Source organism: Ambystoma mexicanum, chromosome 4q (assembly GCF_040938575.1).
Source record: "Ambystoma mexicanum isolate Mex_15411 chromosome 4q, UKY_AmexF1_1, whole genome shotgun sequence".
In the NCBI taxonomy this organism is placed as follows: domain Eukaryota; kingdom Metazoa; phylum Chordata; class Amphibia; order Caudata; family Ambystomatidae; genus Ambystoma; species Ambystoma mexicanum.
This window is the reverse complement of record NC_090928.1, coordinates 622,672,798-622,691,020: the sequence shown is the minus strand read 5'-3', so window position 1 is coordinate 622,691,020 and position 18,223 is coordinate 622,672,798. Positions and strand designations below refer to the sequence as shown.

The 18,223-nt window shown below is 44.1% G+C and overlaps 1 protein-coding gene across 1 annotated transcript in view; it reads left to right on the top strand.

Annotated features, from left to right (window-relative positions):
- Positions 1 to 18,223, top strand: part of LOC138467868 (actin-related protein 2) — a 599,885-nt gene that overhangs the window by 67,688 nt on the left and 513,974 nt on the right. The window contains exon 2 of the mRNA XM_069608160.1: positions 14,787 to 14,897. Within this exon, the coding sequence (XP_069464261.1) occupies positions 14,787 to 14,897 (111 nt within the window). The remainder of the gene's footprint in view (positions 1 to 14,786; positions 14,898 to 18,223) is intronic.

The window sequence follows — 18,223 nt, the reverse complement described above, 5'->3', positions numbered from 1 at the left end:
GCCCCAAGGCTTACCTTTTGTGTTGGCATGGGGGGAGGGAGTCCCAGGCCTCGTGGAGTAGGATGAGAGCCTGTGCTTGTTGGAGGGCTTCCTGACGAACTGCAGCTTTAATTTAATATCACTGCGCCTGAGAATTTGAAACACATACTGTTGAAGAGTCCAATGCAAGCTGTCAAGGAAAAGTCTTTTGGAGACCAGTTTGAACTATGTGGATCTCGTGGAAACCTCCTACCTCATGTTATGTCCAGTGATCCAGATAAGATTTTGAGGTGGAAGAATTTTACTCCCCATTTTTTAACTTTGAGAGTAAATGCAGTTTCAAAGGATTAAACATGAGCTTTGTTCTCCACAAAAGAGTAAAATGTCTGTAAAAATCTAGCCGTTGCATCCAAAACGTTAAAACTATATGGAAATCATTATATGGCAGTGGTGGTCCTCATGACAGAAAAGCAGGTTTCTCTCAAGTTAAGAAACATCTCAGTCTGCAGTAGCACAAACACCCTATCACAAATGAAGCAGATGAGCACTAACACTGTGAGCTTCCCCTGCTTGAAAATCATATGTACAACAGCAGCAAAAACCTTGTAACCCTTCGCTCACACAGAACATCTTGTCAGGTCATCTTGAGTAGGATCTTATCAGGCATTCCTCACACAAACAGAAAAAGTGAATCAGGGCACCAGCAATGCAAGCTGTCAATATGTAGAACAGGTGGACTAGATCTGTGCAAGTTAAACAATGATAGAAGATACCTACACAGAGAACAGAAAAAGGAATGGGTTTATACTATAGGTGCAACATAGGCTTCAGGAGTGCACACTCACCTCCTACTATAGAAAAGGTATGCCATGAACCTTGGTTTAGCATTCTTTCCATAAATGTAATGTTAAAGGACATTGATAATGCACACTGTCGCCAACAGAATGGTCCTCTGTCACTCAGGTGGATCTGGAAGGCAAGAGGGCAGCGCGAGTTAGTAATGCATAGCAGAAAAAAAGGGAGTGAGAAAGTTGTGATGTGCTGTTGACCGCTTCAGTTCGGTTAGCACCGTTTGCTGAGCATAGGTGCAATATCTTGGTCGGTAGCCTATCATGTGATGTTGTGCAGAGCTATGTGTGGTTTGTTTTGTTGTTGCTGTGTAGTGAATTGCAAGCATAGGATGGCTGTGCAGTAGATGCAGTTGCATTTGTTTGGCGTTTTTGAGGCTCATGTAGAGAAATGGAGGTATTGGTGGTTGGGTTAGTGGGTCATCCATCGTACCTCCTTGCCTCGGCCGGCTGTGTTAGGCGCCCCTGCCAATGTTGTGTATTAAGGATTTCTGTTATGGGTTGTTCTCTAAGTTCTATGCAGATTGTGGCTTGTCTGCCTGACTGTCTGCTGGACTGTGGGGATAGTTAGTGGTGATGTCTGCCCAACTCCTCCGGGTAAAGTCTATGGTGCCGGCTCTTAGGTTGTCCTGGGGAATGCTGGTCATCACCTCCCTGGGCTCCAAGAGCGGGATCCCTTCCCTCTGAGACTAGAGGGCCTTCTGGGCCCTAGGAGGGTGCTGGTTCGCTTATCGCTTCTTCTTTTTAGGTTATGGTACCCTTTGTGGTGCAGTCTGGGACGCTTCGGCTCTTCACAGATGCCTCACATAGGGTTCTACATGGTAGTTGGTGTACGGTGGACTCCCTCCCACCCTGGTTTTTCTCCTTCTATATGCGCTCTGTTGAGGCGTGTTCTATTTTTGAGGATGCTGGTGTTTCACATTCGTTTCCATCTGTTTCTGAAGAGAAAAGCCAGTTTTATAAGGAGTTTTCTGAATGTTAGGTGATCTTTCATGCTACGTATTTCTTTCGGGAGTGAGTTCCGCGTTTTTTGCTGCCAGTTGGGAAAATGAAGATCCACCAAGATGTTTTTCTTGTGTATGGTTTTGGTTCCAGGCAGATGTCGTTGCTGGACCCGAGTGTTCTTGTCGGTTGGTAAATGCTGATTTTGTTCTGTAGGAATTCTGCTCCTTGGCCATGGATTGCTCTGTGCGTTATGCACATTGTTTTGAATGTGATTTGTTGTTTGGCAGCCAGTGAAGCATCTTTATCGCTGGGGTGATGTGTTCCCTTCGTGAAAGTTTAAGGAGAATTCTGTCTGCTGCATTCTGGATACGTTGTAACTTCATCAGGTGGTATTCCGGCATTCCGAGGTATAGGCTGTTGGCGTAGTCTAATCTGGATCTGACGAGGGAGATGATGGTGTCTTGTGGGTAAATTAGAGGAGTGGTAGGATCCTTTTTATCATGTGTAGGAGGAAGAAACCCTTCTTGATTATTGCATTTAATTGCGGTTCTAGTGTTAGCTTATTGTCCATTAGGACTCTGAGGTTTTTGACTGTTTAAGATGGTGTGGATGCTGTTCCTAGTTCATAGGATGTAATCGTTATTTTCCTGTTTTCTGGGTATACTCATGATTTCAGTCCTGCCTGGGTTGATTTTGAGGCTATTTGTGTTCATCCATTAATAGAGTTCTTTTAGACAGTCTACCAGCGTTGTGTTCTCCCCTTGTGCATCTTCGATTTTGCAGACGATTTGTGTGTCGTCTGCCTAGTTGTAGCATGTGAGGCAATGCCTTTTGACAAGATTGATTAGTGGAGTCAGGTAGATGTTGAAGAGGAGTGGGGATAAGGGAGGATCCTTGTGGTGCTCTGCAATTGGTGTTCCACGGAGCGGATTTAAATGTTTTTAGTTTTCCAAACTATTTCTGTTCTTTTCTTCCAGTCTTTTGATGATGGTGTAATGGCTGACTGTGTCGAACGCCGTAGAATGGTCGTGTAGGATTAATGCAGAGCTTGTGTTGGATTTTAGGTCATCCCAGATGGAGAGAAGAGCCATCTCTGTCCCTCTTGTAGGTCTGAGACCGACTTGTGCCTGGTCCAGTAGCTGCTGTTTTTCTGTGTGTTCCCGTGTTTGTTCGTAGACGTAGGTTTCTAGTAGTTTTGCCGGTTAGGGGATGTTCGATATTGGCTTGTAGTTGCGATACCGGATGTAGTTGGAGAGGTATTCCACGTCGCCTGCAGTGTTCTTGAGGAATGGTTTGATTTATGATGATTTGAAAGTTCGCTGTACTTTCCCTTTTGAGAGTGATGGTTTGAAGGGAGGTTTCTGTAGTATTCCAGAGGTGTGCCATGTGCGAGGATTGTTTTGAAAATGTCGGACGGGCAGGGATCCATAGGGGAGCCTGCTTTATTGCTGTGTTTTATCAGCTTGATAAATGTCTCTACTTATATTTGGGAAAAGCTTTGGAGTTTGTTCTTCAGTTTCTCGGTTAGAGGGGTAGGTTGTGCGTGTTGGTTCATTGGTCTGTTTTCTATGATCAGATGTATGCCACTAATTTTTTTTTAAATTGGTCTGCGAGGTCGTTGCATAGTTTTTGTGAAGGTACCGGTGCGTTGTCCTATGGTGGATTATTAATTTAATTTATGATGTTAAACAACTCTTTTTGGATGTTGGAGACTTTGGTGATTCTGTTGTCGTGGTCCTTTTTGGCTTTTCATATTTCCTTATTGTATGATCAGATTTGTAGTTGGAATTGCAGTATTTTTTCCTGGTTTTAATTTTTCCAACATTCTTGTTCAAGCTTCTTGTTACTTTTTTCATTGCATGGAGGACGGGCATAAACCATTGTGCCATTGTTTTCTTTCGTGATTGGGTGAATGGCTTTTCCGGCGAGATGCTGTTGATTGTTTCGGTGATCCATTTCTGAAGTAGGTCTATCATTTTGTCTAAATTGGTTCCATCCAGCCTGTCTTTGATGGTCTTCCAGTTCCTTTTCATGATTGTGAGAAGTTTTTAGGACGTTTTAATGCATTAGTTGGTAGTTTGATCACAAAAGGAATCATGAGATGGTCACTTCAGAGTATCTGTATTGGTGGCGCTGTGGCGATGAGGTTTTTGTTGGCAACGATTGCATCAAGCGTGTGTCCCACAGTGTGCGTTGCTCCTTTGAACATCTGGCGAAGATTCATTGTTCCGAGTTGCTTGATTAGTGATTTTTGAGAGTTTGCGTTCTCTTGAAGTCCCAGAGGATTATCAGTTGTTTGTTTTTGATGGGTAGGTTAGTGATGACTTCCATGAAGAGGTCTACGAATGTGGCATCGTGGGTCGGTGGTCTGTAGACTTAATGTGAGGTTTGTTTGGGGTTTACTGCCAACTGAAGCACGAGAGATTTTCTGTTTAGCGAGTCGTCTGTTTTTATTTTCAGGTGTTCCTTGTAGGCTACTGAAGTCCTCCTCCTTTTTTTTCATTTGTAGTTGAAGGGGGAGGAAGCTGTGGAGTGTGATTTTTGTAGTTGTCGTCTAACCATGTTTCTGTGACGAATAGGATGTCATTACCACCATTAAAGAGTAGGTCGAAGATATCTATGGTATGTTTGGACATTGATCTCACATTGATTAGATTGCAGTGAATTTTTGTGGCACGGTTTAGTTTTGTTATCGTTGGCTTCGGTTTGCGATCGTTGTGTTGGGTGGTTTCCATGTTGCTTTCGCGGTCTGAGGGTTGTTCGGTGGAGTTTGTTTCTTCTATATTTTGTTGCAGCTGATGTAGGTGCCCCGGGACTTGTGAGAGTGGGGGCGTCGAATATATTCTTGTTCCTTCTGTGTGTTTCTGTTCTCTTCCTGCATGGTCCTGGGATGATGCTGTAGCGACTTGCATTGTCGGTGGTGGTAAGCTGTTTTAGTGGGAGGTCTGTTGTGAGATACGGTGTTAGGTATAGAGATTTTACTCTTCTTGTGGAGTTTGTTCTATTTCCACCCGTATTTGTGGGGGTGAGTTCCATAGTCGTGTCTATGTCCAACGGAGAAGTGGCACTGTGTGGTTCCATTTGATTAATTCCTTCTACTAATTTCCTTTCGCACTGTCCTGTTCTGTTTCATGACATATTGCTGTCCTTTGGAGTGTGTTGTTTTTAGAATGTTGTGTTTTCGGTCACAATAGCTGTATGTAGCCCACCTGCAACACCTTCCAGAGTTTTTGGGATGGTATGGGTATATTGAGCTACTTGGTGTTTGAGACTTCTAGTTATGGAGTGGGGGAGTGATCTGAGGCAGTCTTGTGTGCTGATATCTGGAAGGTAAGTGTCAGGAATAAGGGGACGAGGGGTTGCTGGTGGAATACTAGACTATCTTGGATTTGGAGTATAGGGTAGGGTCCTTTATTTGCTGGAGGGGGTCTGCTATGGTCCTGGGATTGCTGTATGGGGATGTCTAGCTGTCTCGATAGATGGTGGGCGCCTTAGGTTTTGCTCAGGTTGTGAGGCAGTGTCCTGATTTTCCAATTTCCTGCATCGGGAGGAGAGAGGGGGATGAGGCCTTAGTTACAGGCCCAGCAGTGTCTGAAACACACCTAGATTTGAGTTTCCTGAAAAGTGGGGAAAATGCCTAGATTTCACAGTGTAGCAGGCAAAGAATACACACCTTGATTTGAGTTTCCTGGATAGTGGGAAAAGGCCTAGATTTCACAGTGTAGCAGGCAACACAAACACTCCTAGGTTTCAGTTTCCTGGATAGTGGGCTCAAGGCCTAGATTTCACAGTTTAACAGGCAACGAGAACACAGCTAAATGCCTGCTTCCTGGGTAGATGCCCAAGGTGCTGACAAGCGGGCAGTGGGTGATGTGTGTCAAAACGTACAAAATAAGAGTAGTGATAATGGTGGGACCGTTTGAAGGGGGACAGCTATGGCTGTTCCCCTTGCTTACCTTGTCAGTTGCTGCTGGTTGACGGCTGCCTATTTCTTGTTTCCCCAGCGGACAACTGCAGACACCATTTGGACCTGCTTCTGTAGGAGCTTCCTTTTGCCTCAGGGCCCTTAGCCGAGGGCTGCCCAGGGCGTAGGCTGCCCTAGGGAGATGTCTTTTCTGAAAGGCTCGAAGATTCTACGAAGCATATCTTCAGTGTAACAGGAATGTCATGGGTCTCAACAGTATAAGATTACCACAGAGCAGTCAGTCTCATCAGTAGAGATTCCACTCGCATACAGAAGAAGCTGCATGGGATGGAGCAGTGAAAGCCCCTCCCCCCACCCCACCGAACAGGTAGAGGGCATCAGAAATACAATCTACACTTGCATAGAACGGGACCAGCGTAGGCCATAGAAATGCAAATTCCCCTCACAAAGAGTTTGCCCAGTGGTGGGTAAGTGATCCAAGCTCCCCACACATAAACTAGGAATAACATAGCAGTGTGAGTACAACCCACATAGAACAGGAACAGTTAATTGCCTCTGCAGTGCAAGCTCTTCACAGTTAAAACTGATAGAGCATTGATAGCGACTAGTTCAGATGCAAAGTAAAACTCTGCTTCCAAAATCTGAAAAAACCCATATAGTAGGAATTTAGTAAACTGTAATTGGAAGAAATTCAACCATAGAACAATAAATTATCTGTGTGGCATTTCCCGGCCACTCTACAGCTTCACAGTAAAGCAAAGGCGACGTGTATTGTGTTTGAGATTTCATACCAGAATTGTCTGTTGATGATGTGAACGGAGGATAGCACAGGGGCAACGCGCTGTTCTTGGAAGCAAGACCCTGCAGAGCAATAGAGGTTTGAATCCCAGATCCGTGCTTAAAAACCCTACTCGGGCTTGGTATTAGGCGTGTTAAAAAAAAACAATTAAATATATTATTAATGAAAGGCAACGTTAACTGGAACTGGTAGTGCTGAATGGTATGCCAGTTTTGTGATACAGTAGTGCACAGGGGCAAGTGCTCAATGCTCAAATGCAACTTGTCTAATGGGTAAATGTTGGCTGGCCCAAGTTATCCTTACATCCTTCAGACTGAGCTATTAATAATCGCAGTGCTTAGAAGTAGGAATAATCCTGCATGAAGCGCTACATAGAAATGTAAATACTGATGTTTGTTACCACTCCAGGGACATGTTTTGCTGAGTTTGTTTCATTTGTAAATGCAACCATTTCATTGTGTTCTTGTAATAGTGCTTGCACTGGATAGCGAGCCAGGTTTTGAATGTTATAAGTGCACTCTTGAAGATTTGAAAGAGGATGTGATCCCTGTGCAATGACAATCGCTCACCCTTGAGCAAGGGCCCTGCTGCTGCTTACCATTAAAGTACGATTCACCACTTTGACTCAAGTTAAGGTTTATTGGATGTTTAAACTAGACATCAAATACTTATCCATACCACAGATAAGGTTTTAATATGGAAAGTATTTTACACACTGTTAAAAACTATTACATTGTAAGAGTAAAAATAATTGGTTGCAGCAAGAGTGCAAATACACAGAATGTTTTTGTATGCTGAAGCCTCTGGCCAAATGTTTTAACAATGCTGACTTTGCTAGACTGCTGACTATATGAGATCAAAAGGAAAGCTAGAGGAGAGAATGCTGCTTGCTGTGCTTAGGGCCCTAGCAAGAGATGAAATTCCACAGCCAATGGCAATTAAATATGGGATTTGTGTGGTGGGCGGCAGCATTTTCTCCCTTTCCTGCATGTGTGTTCAGAGACTCTTAATGAGGACATGCAATAACATCAGTAATATGCTAATGCAGCGACCTGGCTTCACCAGATGGCACACAGAGCTAGAAGTCTTTCTTCCCTGTCAACAACCACCTAGTGTCCATAGCTGTCATGAGGGCAGGCCAATGGAAGATTTGGTCAAGGTGGAAGCGCCATTGATTCACCCTTCACGGCACGCTGAGCAGCATTCTAGTTGTTCCGTTTCTGTTGCACTTCATATTGAGGGTAGCCATGCCCCCTCATTGCGTTGCAACTGTTTCTCGGTCTGCGCTACGCTGGTGCCTTTGATTCCAGTGCCCTCCGTGTTCTACACCACCTACTGGCAGATATTTTGCTTGTAGTTTCCCCTTTGTCGTCTGAACCTTTGTTTCCTGCTCTGCCACTTTCACGGCTCCCTTCTTTGTTGTGCTTTCTTGTCTTTCCGCCCGCTCCCGGGCTTTCCCTTTGTTAACCCCTCCTACTCTACTCTTGGCTCTCTCCGGCTGCTCTTTGACGGTGCCTCATTCTGTCAGCCTTTGTGCCCTGCTCGCGGCTCCTTTTCTTGCTAGGCTTTGGCTCACACTGTGGTCTGTAGCATTTCTCTCAGAATGCAGTCTTACCCTGTTTCTTATTCCCAAATCGACATCATGCGGTGAGTTCTTCTTGGCTTTGGCCTATTCTGTCTTTCAACACACACGGTTACTTTCCTTTTCCTGTTTGTTTCTTGCATGAGCTGCGTAATGTTACCTTCCATTCTTATCTATGCAGTTCTGTTTATTTAAGGATTTCCCCTGGAGTTACCCATCTCATTAATCCACACTTCGGATTTACTTACCTGACTTGTCCTCTGTTGGGGTCCTGCTTGAAGGAACTAAACTACTTTGTCCCCTGCTGGATTCCTGCTTGAAAGAACTTACGTGCTTTGTCCTTTGCCGGATTCCCGCTTTAGACTTCCTTGCCTGTTTTTTGCTGGTTTCTTGTGCACTTCCATTCAGGAAAGGATTTCTGCCCATACCAAGAAAGAACAATAGAGACTTCGACTCAGCTCTGTCTACGTTAAAGAACTGCAGGGTTTTTTTGTGCCACTGGCTTATTCCCCTCAACGGGCTGTGCAGGGGAATCACAACCTTGGTTGCTGTCTGTCCTCCAACACAACCACTGTCGTGAGTTCCCGGAACAGATCCTATCTCTTCTCTAAAAAAGAAATTACGGACCGGACTACAGAACCTACTGGATCTGATTTATCTTGCTGCGAATCAGACACCGAAACACAGGTGAGCCCCACTAGTGACAATAGCCCTGCAGCTGGAAGTAAAAGCTTGTTGTTCGGATCCACACAACCTGTCAGTAGGAAGCTTTGGACATCACAAGATACTGTGGAGCAGATGCATGTGTGGAGACTTCTCAGGGACCGGCCAAGCACACACATTTGCCAATGCCTGCTATGGAGATGCTCGCCAGTGAGGATAATAACCATAAATGCTCCAGAGTCCAAATACACAAGAACATGTCATGATGCCAGGTGGGAGTGAGGTAACAAAGGGACGCCAAACAATGGATACCCAGTGGAGACACTGGAGGGTATTGTGAGGAGTCGGGAATAAAACTCGGACACAAGTGAGTCATGTTTTTGGTCAAAGACCATTATTAAAATAAAAAGGGGGTGGGGAAATTCCTCTGTCCCTTCACTAGAGGTGATTCGCTACCTAAAACCAAAACTAAGGGCCTGTCGATAAATGTCCAAAGCAAAACTGTCCTGTGTCCAAAGTTCTATTCTGACCCTTACATTCTAATAAATACATTTTAAGGTGAAAAGGTGTAATGTCGTTGGCCTTAAAATCTGTATAAGTGTTCAAAAGACAATGCGTAACCCCAAAACAAAAGTTCCATAAATTCAGAGTTCCTTGTTTCAGAGGGTGGCTTCCTTCCCCTGGATTTCTCTCCACTCTGCTTTATGTTCAAGGATATCAGTTCCTTAGGTTTCTCTTGCCCAACAACACAACTCTTGTCCAGAAATCTGGTGTACTTTCCTGCAAGGTTTTCTCCCTCTCTCAATATGTTTTCCCAGTCTTTTGCCAGATATACATCCTTCTCAGGACCTACTTGGACGCTTGTATAATTAATATACACTATTTAACTTGCAGGGCTTGCAAAATCTACTAGCCCATTTGCGTTGGTGAGTCCATTTTATGAAGGACGAAGGACGAATACTTTTATATGGTACTCGACCAGGCTGGCGAGTATGGGGATGTTTGAAACTTTTACTTGACTTTTACTGCAAACCAACTTTGTTTGTAGTAACTGGTAAATAAAATGTTCACTGTGCATGGATTGCCTTTTGGGTGGCAGCTTTGCACCAAATCTGATGTGTGCTTATGGTGACGTTCTCCATTTTAAAGAAAACACAGGTAAATATTTTGTCACCCGTCACCATGGGGCAAGTGCATTTCTCTTAGAGTATGTAAACTAAGGAACTCGCCCTGCAGGTCTAGTGGAATTTTTACAAATTTGCAAGGCCTGAGCTCAACACTGCCTGGTACGCTTTCCAGCCAGGGTTTCTGGTAAGAACACACTTGCAATTTGCATTCGCCTGGTATACTCTCCTACCTGGGTTTAATATGTCTGCACAGTCTCTCAATTTGCCTGGTATACTCTCCTGCCAGGGCTTTTCCCATGTGTGCTCTAAGCACACCCGCAAATGTATCCGTCTTTTATACTTGTTTTGACATCTTTAACTTGCCTGGTGCACTATTCTGCCAGGGCTTCTCACAAAGATGTAATGCATACATTAACAAACTTGACAGCTTCTTTTGCATACTTCATTATGCCTTCTTACGAGTAGTTCCCTTGCTTGGTCTTTCTTACTTACTTTAACTATGTTGGTTATACTTTGACAGGCTTTCTGATATGCCCGGTGGTCCCTGTGTCCCTTGAGTGGACTACCCGGCTTTGACTGGCGTATGTCGGTTATCCTGCTGCAAGCTTGTGGTGGTTGTGCAGCGTTCTGCCTTATCTCACCGCCTCTGCACTGTTTCACAGCTTCTCTCTGCTCCCTCCTTTCGGTTCCACGTTTCTCTGGGCTTCAATTCGGCGGAGGCTGACTTGTGGTACTGGCATATGCCCAGAATCTCTGTCTGCTTCTGACATCATTGCTGCATACGTTTGCCAGAATTCTGCTTTCCACGCACCGTTCCAGCCTTCCGGTCTCTCACTCGGCATCGAGAGAGGCTGCGTTCTCTAGTCAGCAAGGTTGACTTCTCAGCTTTTAAACTTCCGGTCTGTTGTAATAGTTTCCAACAACTAGACTGTCGAGTTGGCTTGCTTGCTCAGGATATCTTTCCTCCTCCTTCCTGCTTCTTCGTCTCCGTATATGACGAAGCAGGGTTATAAAGAGAATGGAAATATTGTATCCCTGAGATTTCATCATTCATAGGGAAGGGTTGGCATTATGCCATAAGGTTAGGAGCTGTCATAGGGTCAGGTGAATACCATGTCTCTCTGAGGGATACCTCCTCACCCCCTCTGAGATTACCTCTCCCCAAGTGGACATTTCCCCATTATACACCCCAGGGTCAGGATCCGATAGCTGTGGACGTTCCCTGGATCTTGGGAGAATGAATACAGTCAGTAGTTGCATGTTTCCACGTTGCCGTCCAGAAAGTGCGCTTACAGAGAACTATGACTTGGAATCAAAGTTCCCAGAAAACCATTGTGAAAGCGCATGTACGGACATGTGTTGCAAAATGGAACTCAAACCTTACTAGAGGCCTTTTAAGAATTTCAGATTGACAAACCACCAAGGGACTGAATAGAACTCTTCATACTTTGCTAACAGCTGTTCAAAATTGCTAAACTTTATTTCTTTGTCTCATTCCCCCCCCCCAAAAGTGAAGGTGTTTCCGAAAGTCTCACCTTAGTCGGCATAAGTTGCATGCAAAGTGCAGCAAGAATATAATTTACCCATATCTGTGGTTTAATGGCTAGTAGAATGCCTCTGAACCGAGCGTGTAATCAAATAGGGGTTTTCAGAGGGGGGGGGCTTCCGACCCCCTTTAGCTGAATAGTGTTTTATACAATATATAGTAAAGCCAAACTAGCCCCCTCCCTTCCTCTTTGCCTCTTTAGAAGGGGCAATGTTGTAATACTCCAAGCAAGAGCTCCCTCAACCAGTGTCTTCCCCGGTGCCAGTGTGAATTCTAATGACTGAGTGCTATACATTGGTTTGTATGTTTTGGTTTCGTTACTACTTCTTATAAAAGGCACATACTGTGATGTACTAGCTTGTGAGCTACAATCATGACATCCATTCTTTAAAACGGTTCTTAATATATATATTTGACACAGTCAACCATGACAACTCATAACGCGATTAGAAGGACTTGGAATAACAGACACCGCCCTACTATGGATCAAATCTTTCCTAACAAACAGAACGGAAACTGTATGGATGAAACCCTTCAAATCCAGCCCGAGAGATTCCACCTGTGGAGTACCACAAGGATCATCCTTCTCCCCGCTACTATTCAACATCTACCTGTACCTAATGATCAGAATCATCAAAAGACACGGCCTCACTTGCTACAACTACGCTGATGATACACAAATAATCTTCAAAATACAAGACAACCCAGAAAGAAACTCAATGCTAGAAAACTGCCTCCGCGATGTATTCTTCTGGATGAGCTCCCTCAAAATCAAACCAGGCAAAACTGAAATAATGATTGTCACAAAAAATGGAGGAGAAAACCAATTCATCCCTTGGCCAAGGGAACTCGGGACAACCCCAGCACCCTTGGCGATTGTAAAAAATCTGGGGGTTCTGATGGACAATAATCTCACGCTCGAGCCACAAGTAAACTCTCTCCTCAAGAAATGCTTCTTCCGCCTACAAGCGGCAAAGAGAATCTTACCGTTATCGTTCGCCAACAAAACGACCACCATCATCGCCCTCTTCATGTCCAAAGTAGCCTACGCCAATAGCCTATACGTAGGCATGCCTGAACGACTCCTAAAAAAAAACTACAACGCAATCAAAACCCGGCAGCCAGACTACTTCTGAAAACAACCCCGAAGAGAACACACTGCACCAGCGCGGAAAACACTACATTGGCTACCTATAAAACAACTAATAAAATTCAAAACAATGTGCATTACGCACAGAGCAGTACACAACAAAGGCGCTGAGTTCCTAAGAGACAAACTGCGCCTACATCAACCAACAAGAACGCTCAGATCAAGCATGGACATCTTCCTGGAACCGAAGCCCTACAACAAAAGAAAACTTGGAGGATCCTCCTTCTCTCACCAAGCCCCGAAAACCTGGAACGACCTTCCAAAGTACATACGCAACACACGAAACCACCTATTATTCAGGAAACTACTCAAAACCTGGCTCTTCAAGTCATAATTAAAAAGACTAGCCACAGGGGCACCGACATAACTAAAAACATCAATGAACGTCGAGCGACCGCGATACATACCGATCAATCAGTGGGAAAAACTGAGGTAAATAACCAAAGACATACTAAAGGACCAAATGGGATACAGTCGCAATACGACCAAAGACAGTAAACATAGCAAACTAAGACAGAAAGACTAGAACGAATCATCAAGAGGACCATGACCTTAACTAAGACCTTACCCAACAGTCATAAGAACAAAACGTAGAGAGAGAAAGGAAGCACTGCATCACGGGCCCCATTACAATGGGTGAGAAACAGAATGTTTCATCACTACACACTGCCCACCAATACAAAGCAGGAAGCACAATGCCCCACCACACAAAACTGCAACTAAACAATAGTCCCAAGGATGTTCACCCCACGAAAATCAAAGAACCAATCAGGACAGAAGGACAACACTGCAACACGACCCTGACCCTGGACCATTCAAATCCTTAACCGACCAGGGTCACACTAGATCACCTGAGAACAAATATCACCCACCCAGTCCCACACCTGAAGATTAGGTTCAGACGCACCCACCAATCCAAACTATACTCAATAGGATACAGGTGGATCAGTGCATCACCACCAAAACAAGTCGGCCCTCGAAGAACCAGCAACATCTGAACCCACAGGTTTACAACTCTAACAAAAGCATAAGTACCTGAACCAGGATACAGACCCCACTAACCCAACCCTCAATCTTCTGCATACTTAAACCCACACAAAACCACACAACCACCTCTCTCCCAGCAATCCGCATGCACTTTACTACACTGCATCAACAACACATAAACTTCACCCACAGCACTCAAGGCCTTCATCCGATCCGATACTAGCACCAAAGCCCAGCACTCGGTGTATACCGAGTTGAAGCTGCCAACAGCACACTACTTCTCCCACTCTCCTTCTCCCCTCCTCCCGACTAACCCTACCCACCCTTCCTGTTTACAGATCCACCAGAGCGCCTGGAGAACAATTCTGTTGGTGATGGTACGCTATACAAGTACCGCTAACATAACATAACATATACTGCTCTGTACAACAGTATCTCTACATTCCCTGACTCAGAAATGTTGTAATGCTTTAGCCCTGTGTATGTTTAGACACTAAACTAGAGAGCATTCCGCTTGCTAAATTGTGTAAAGCTGTGTGTAAAAGATAGGCAGGTGTCTGCTCCTTTGTGGTGTTCACACCAGAGGCACTTTTCAATGCCTCGCACACAGAAGGTCCACTGTTGAGTTTTCTGGTGGAAGGAGGGTGTAGGTAATAGAAAAAAAGTCATGAAGGATAATTACTGGGCACATTAATAGTATGTGGTATATCAAAAATACCTATATTTTTCAAATGTATTTCTTCTTGCCTAAATATAACCCAGTCGTGAATGAGAACCATTTTATTTTTCTCCCTGAAGAATGATTTTACTCTCAATTTCTTAGAGTAGCACATTAAATACTCTCAACTCAAAACTTTCTCTGAAGCCATGGCTCTGCGAATTATTTTGTAATAGTGATTGAACCGAATTTTGTGTATGGGAAATTGTGCCATAGACTATACTGCTTAGGTAATAGTAGATTACAGAAACCCAGAGGGGGAATAGCGAGGGTTGCGTCGGGGCAGGACTTGAATGTTAATGAATATTTCACACTAGGCGTTCTGAAACTGCTTATTTTGTGAAATGACGCGGTATAAAAGCATAGCAACACAACATTGTAACGTTAAATTTATTTTTTTTCCTCTAGATTGAAGGTTTCAGATTAATTTTTCCTGAGCTGCTGCAATAATTCCGCTCATTCAATCTTCCAAGAGCGCATCTCCAATTTTCATGTGTTTGTTATTACTGTTTTTCAGTTTGTAAAATGCGGGTATGCCGGCTCCAATTTTCCAGAGCACATCTTCCCAGCACTGGTTGGCAGGCCCGTTATCAGATCAACTACCAAAGTGGGAAACATCGAAATCAAGGTAACAATTACATGTGTCCAATAAAGGGCACTTCTCCCGGTTAGCTCTTCTTTGCTGCATCGTTTGGATCAGAGTTACAGAGCTATGGGAAGTAACACTTAAAGAACTGACGTTTTGATTGTGGAGGTGATGACCCTAGGTGACACATGGATTTATTTTTAATCCTAGGGTACATTTATTGTAGGTCCGGCATCGGAATTTGTAAAAATACATTAAAAAAAATAAAGTGGTGTGTTGCAAATTTGGATAAAGTCAACTGGCAGCTTCTTAATTTACAATTAGAGTAATGATAAGTTATCTGATAATGTTGCCAGCAGTCCTCTTGCATCATCCATATTATTATCAAAACATGTGGCACTGACAGGTTTAAATACTGAATCTTCACTGTTCTTTCAGAAACAGAAAGTAAATATGTATGCTCACTGTCAGACACTGTAACTGTAGTTGATAAAGCATTGGCAAAGCTAGTAGTACTGGCTTTAATGTACTACGTTTTTGTCTGCTGAATTATGAAGATATATTTTGTGTTTGAGCGATGACTTTGGTGATTAGGAGTTGTGCTGTGAAACATCTGTTTCCCTTTTTTTAACGAACATTTAGATGGATTTTAAGTGCTTCCATATTAAAGTGATTTAATGAAGGATAATACAAGTTGGTTACCGATGGGAAAAATAGCAGATAATGTTTTGACCAAGATAGCAACATTTGACCATGTTGGGAAAGCTGACCACATGGCCTTTAGATTACATCTGACAGTAGGGTGTTCAATGTACCTGGGTCTTCAAACCCCACGCCAATGTTTCGCTTTTTGGGCATCCTTTTCAGTTTTTGATGGCCTTATTAACGACATGACCTACTTCAGGGGGCTCTTCCAGGTGTGGGAGTTTAATAATAGGAGGTATTGCAAGGGAGTAATTTTCACCTTGCCACACTATTTGGCCAGTGGCAGAGTATGTAGGTAGATTGTGACCTGTAGGTTAAGCAAAAGTCCTTGCAGCAGGCACATCTAGCTTTCTTGATGGTACTGGAACCCCTGACCCACAGTTGCTTACAGGGTTCTACGGAAGGTTTTTTGTATGACTGTTGTATCATATGTACTTAGAGGCTTCGTTAAATACGCCAAAAAGAGATGGAGGGAAAGCTTTAAATGTATCCAATCCATAGTCTTTTCCACAGAGACAGGGAACAACCATAAGCAAATCAGTCTTGGTCTTCCCTTCAAAAGAAGGCAGCTGGCCAAAAGTGCCCTGCAACCACACCTTTATGCAGGAGGTCAAGTCAGAGCAGGCGACCCCAGACATGTTTAACTATATCCAGATTTGGAACTGTTCCTCGCCGTGCCTAGAGAATGAAGCAGCAACTAATTGATGCATCGCCATAATGTAAAAAACATGTGCTCCCATGCAGCGGGATAGGGTAATTTCAGGTGCCTGCAAGACCATGCTGGTCAGTGAGTGGTAAGAGAATGCTGCAAGGGACCCGTAGAGCCTCATGCCCCTCTGACCCCTCCCTGAGTCCTCGCCTAGCTTCCTCTCTGGACACTCAATACCTATCAGTATCTGGTCATTGCATCCCAAGCCATACCATGGAATGCAATTACATCAAATTTTTTACATCTTAAATATTTGCATCAAATTCATGTTTTTGGGGGGTAAGGGTTCATTTTTGTTTAGGTGGATTTTTAAGGTTAAAAAAAGTGTTCGGGGGGGGGATGGGGAGACGTGGGAGCCCCCCCCCCCAAAAAAAATAATGCATTTAATGCTAATTGTTTAGATGGAAAAAATTCAATGCAAACTTCAATGCAAGGGATTCGATGGAATGACCATAAACCATACCTACCCTGCCTGTCGGTAATAACACGCTTCCATTATCCACTGTATACCATGTCCCAAACCTGAAGGAAGTAGATCCAAGTAATTATTTGTGCCTCCTTTAGATTCCCTTTCCGGAGGCAATCTTTGTGTGTGAGGATGTACACACTGCATAATCTCCTCACCCCAAACAGGGACAATGCTGGGATGTTTGCTACAAAACAGCCACACTTCATCATCAAAAAAGCCACTGCTGACGCCAACAATCCCTATTTCTACAGCCCCATTCTCAATCCCCCACTCAAAAATCCTTTAGCGAGGTGTTTTAACTTCATTGTTACCAACCTTGAAGATGACACACCCCACTTTCTAATCACTGCTCACCACTCCTTTCTCATACTATTTCATATCTCTGCAGCCTTTTACACGGAGGACCATTCCTCCTTTGTTCAAACCCTCTGTTCCCCTGGCTTCAAAGGTACCATGCTCAACTGTGTTGCCTCCTATCTCTGTTTCATCTCAGACATTTCTAACACCCTCTCTCCCACACTCAGAATCTGTCTTCAGCCTACTCCATGCTCTCCACCTCCTCCTTGGGAAAACTCAACTCATCCTTTAGCTTTCACTACCACCTCTTAGTTGATGACACCCAGATCATTTTCTCCTTTCCCACTGATCTCTCAACATTTCACCTACGCTCTGCTCTTCCGTGGCAGTATACACCTTTCTTAATGCCTCCAATACAAACCCCTCCCTCCTATCTCCTTACCACCTGACTTCCTCACTCACTCACCAAGGCTTGCAAACTTGGGGTCCTCTTTGACAGTTATCTTAGACTCCAGCAGTTCAGTAAGGCAGTGGCCGCGGCTGTTAGGGCCAGTCTTCTCAATGTAAGCATGACCCACCCCGAGCTCACTCACCACTCACCCAAAACTCTATTCCCGGCCCTTATGCTCATTAAACATGACTATTATAAGATCCTACTCCTCTTTTACTTACTCTTTCTTTCCTCTTAGCAAAGTTCTGAACTTTGCATCTCACTCCCTCTGCAACCTTCTTCTGCACCCTGCCACCACAGTATGTGCATCTCCATGCAAAACTGCTATTTAAAATTCCTACTATTCCATAAACCTATCCATAAGTTTGTCCCACTATTCCTTGTAGACTGCATCTCTCTGTACTCTCCCTCTCAGGCTCAAAGACCCTCCTCTCTTCATCATTCCAGTCCCTTGTTCCCCATGTACCTCCTCCCACTTCTTCTCCCTACTTACTTCCATCTACTGGACTGTGCTCCCCTGACCATCCGAACCAGCTCATCATTAGAACGGTTCAAAACCAGACTTAAGCTGCACCTATTAGCCAGTGAAGGAACATCTCCTTCCCCCAACTGACACTCATGAACTGACACAAGCCTACTCCTCCTGTCATGGTCCAAATAAAAGTTATGTTATGGTAAATTGACCTATACCGCACACCGTTATCATTTGCATGGTCTCCAGGCGCTCACGTGGCTCT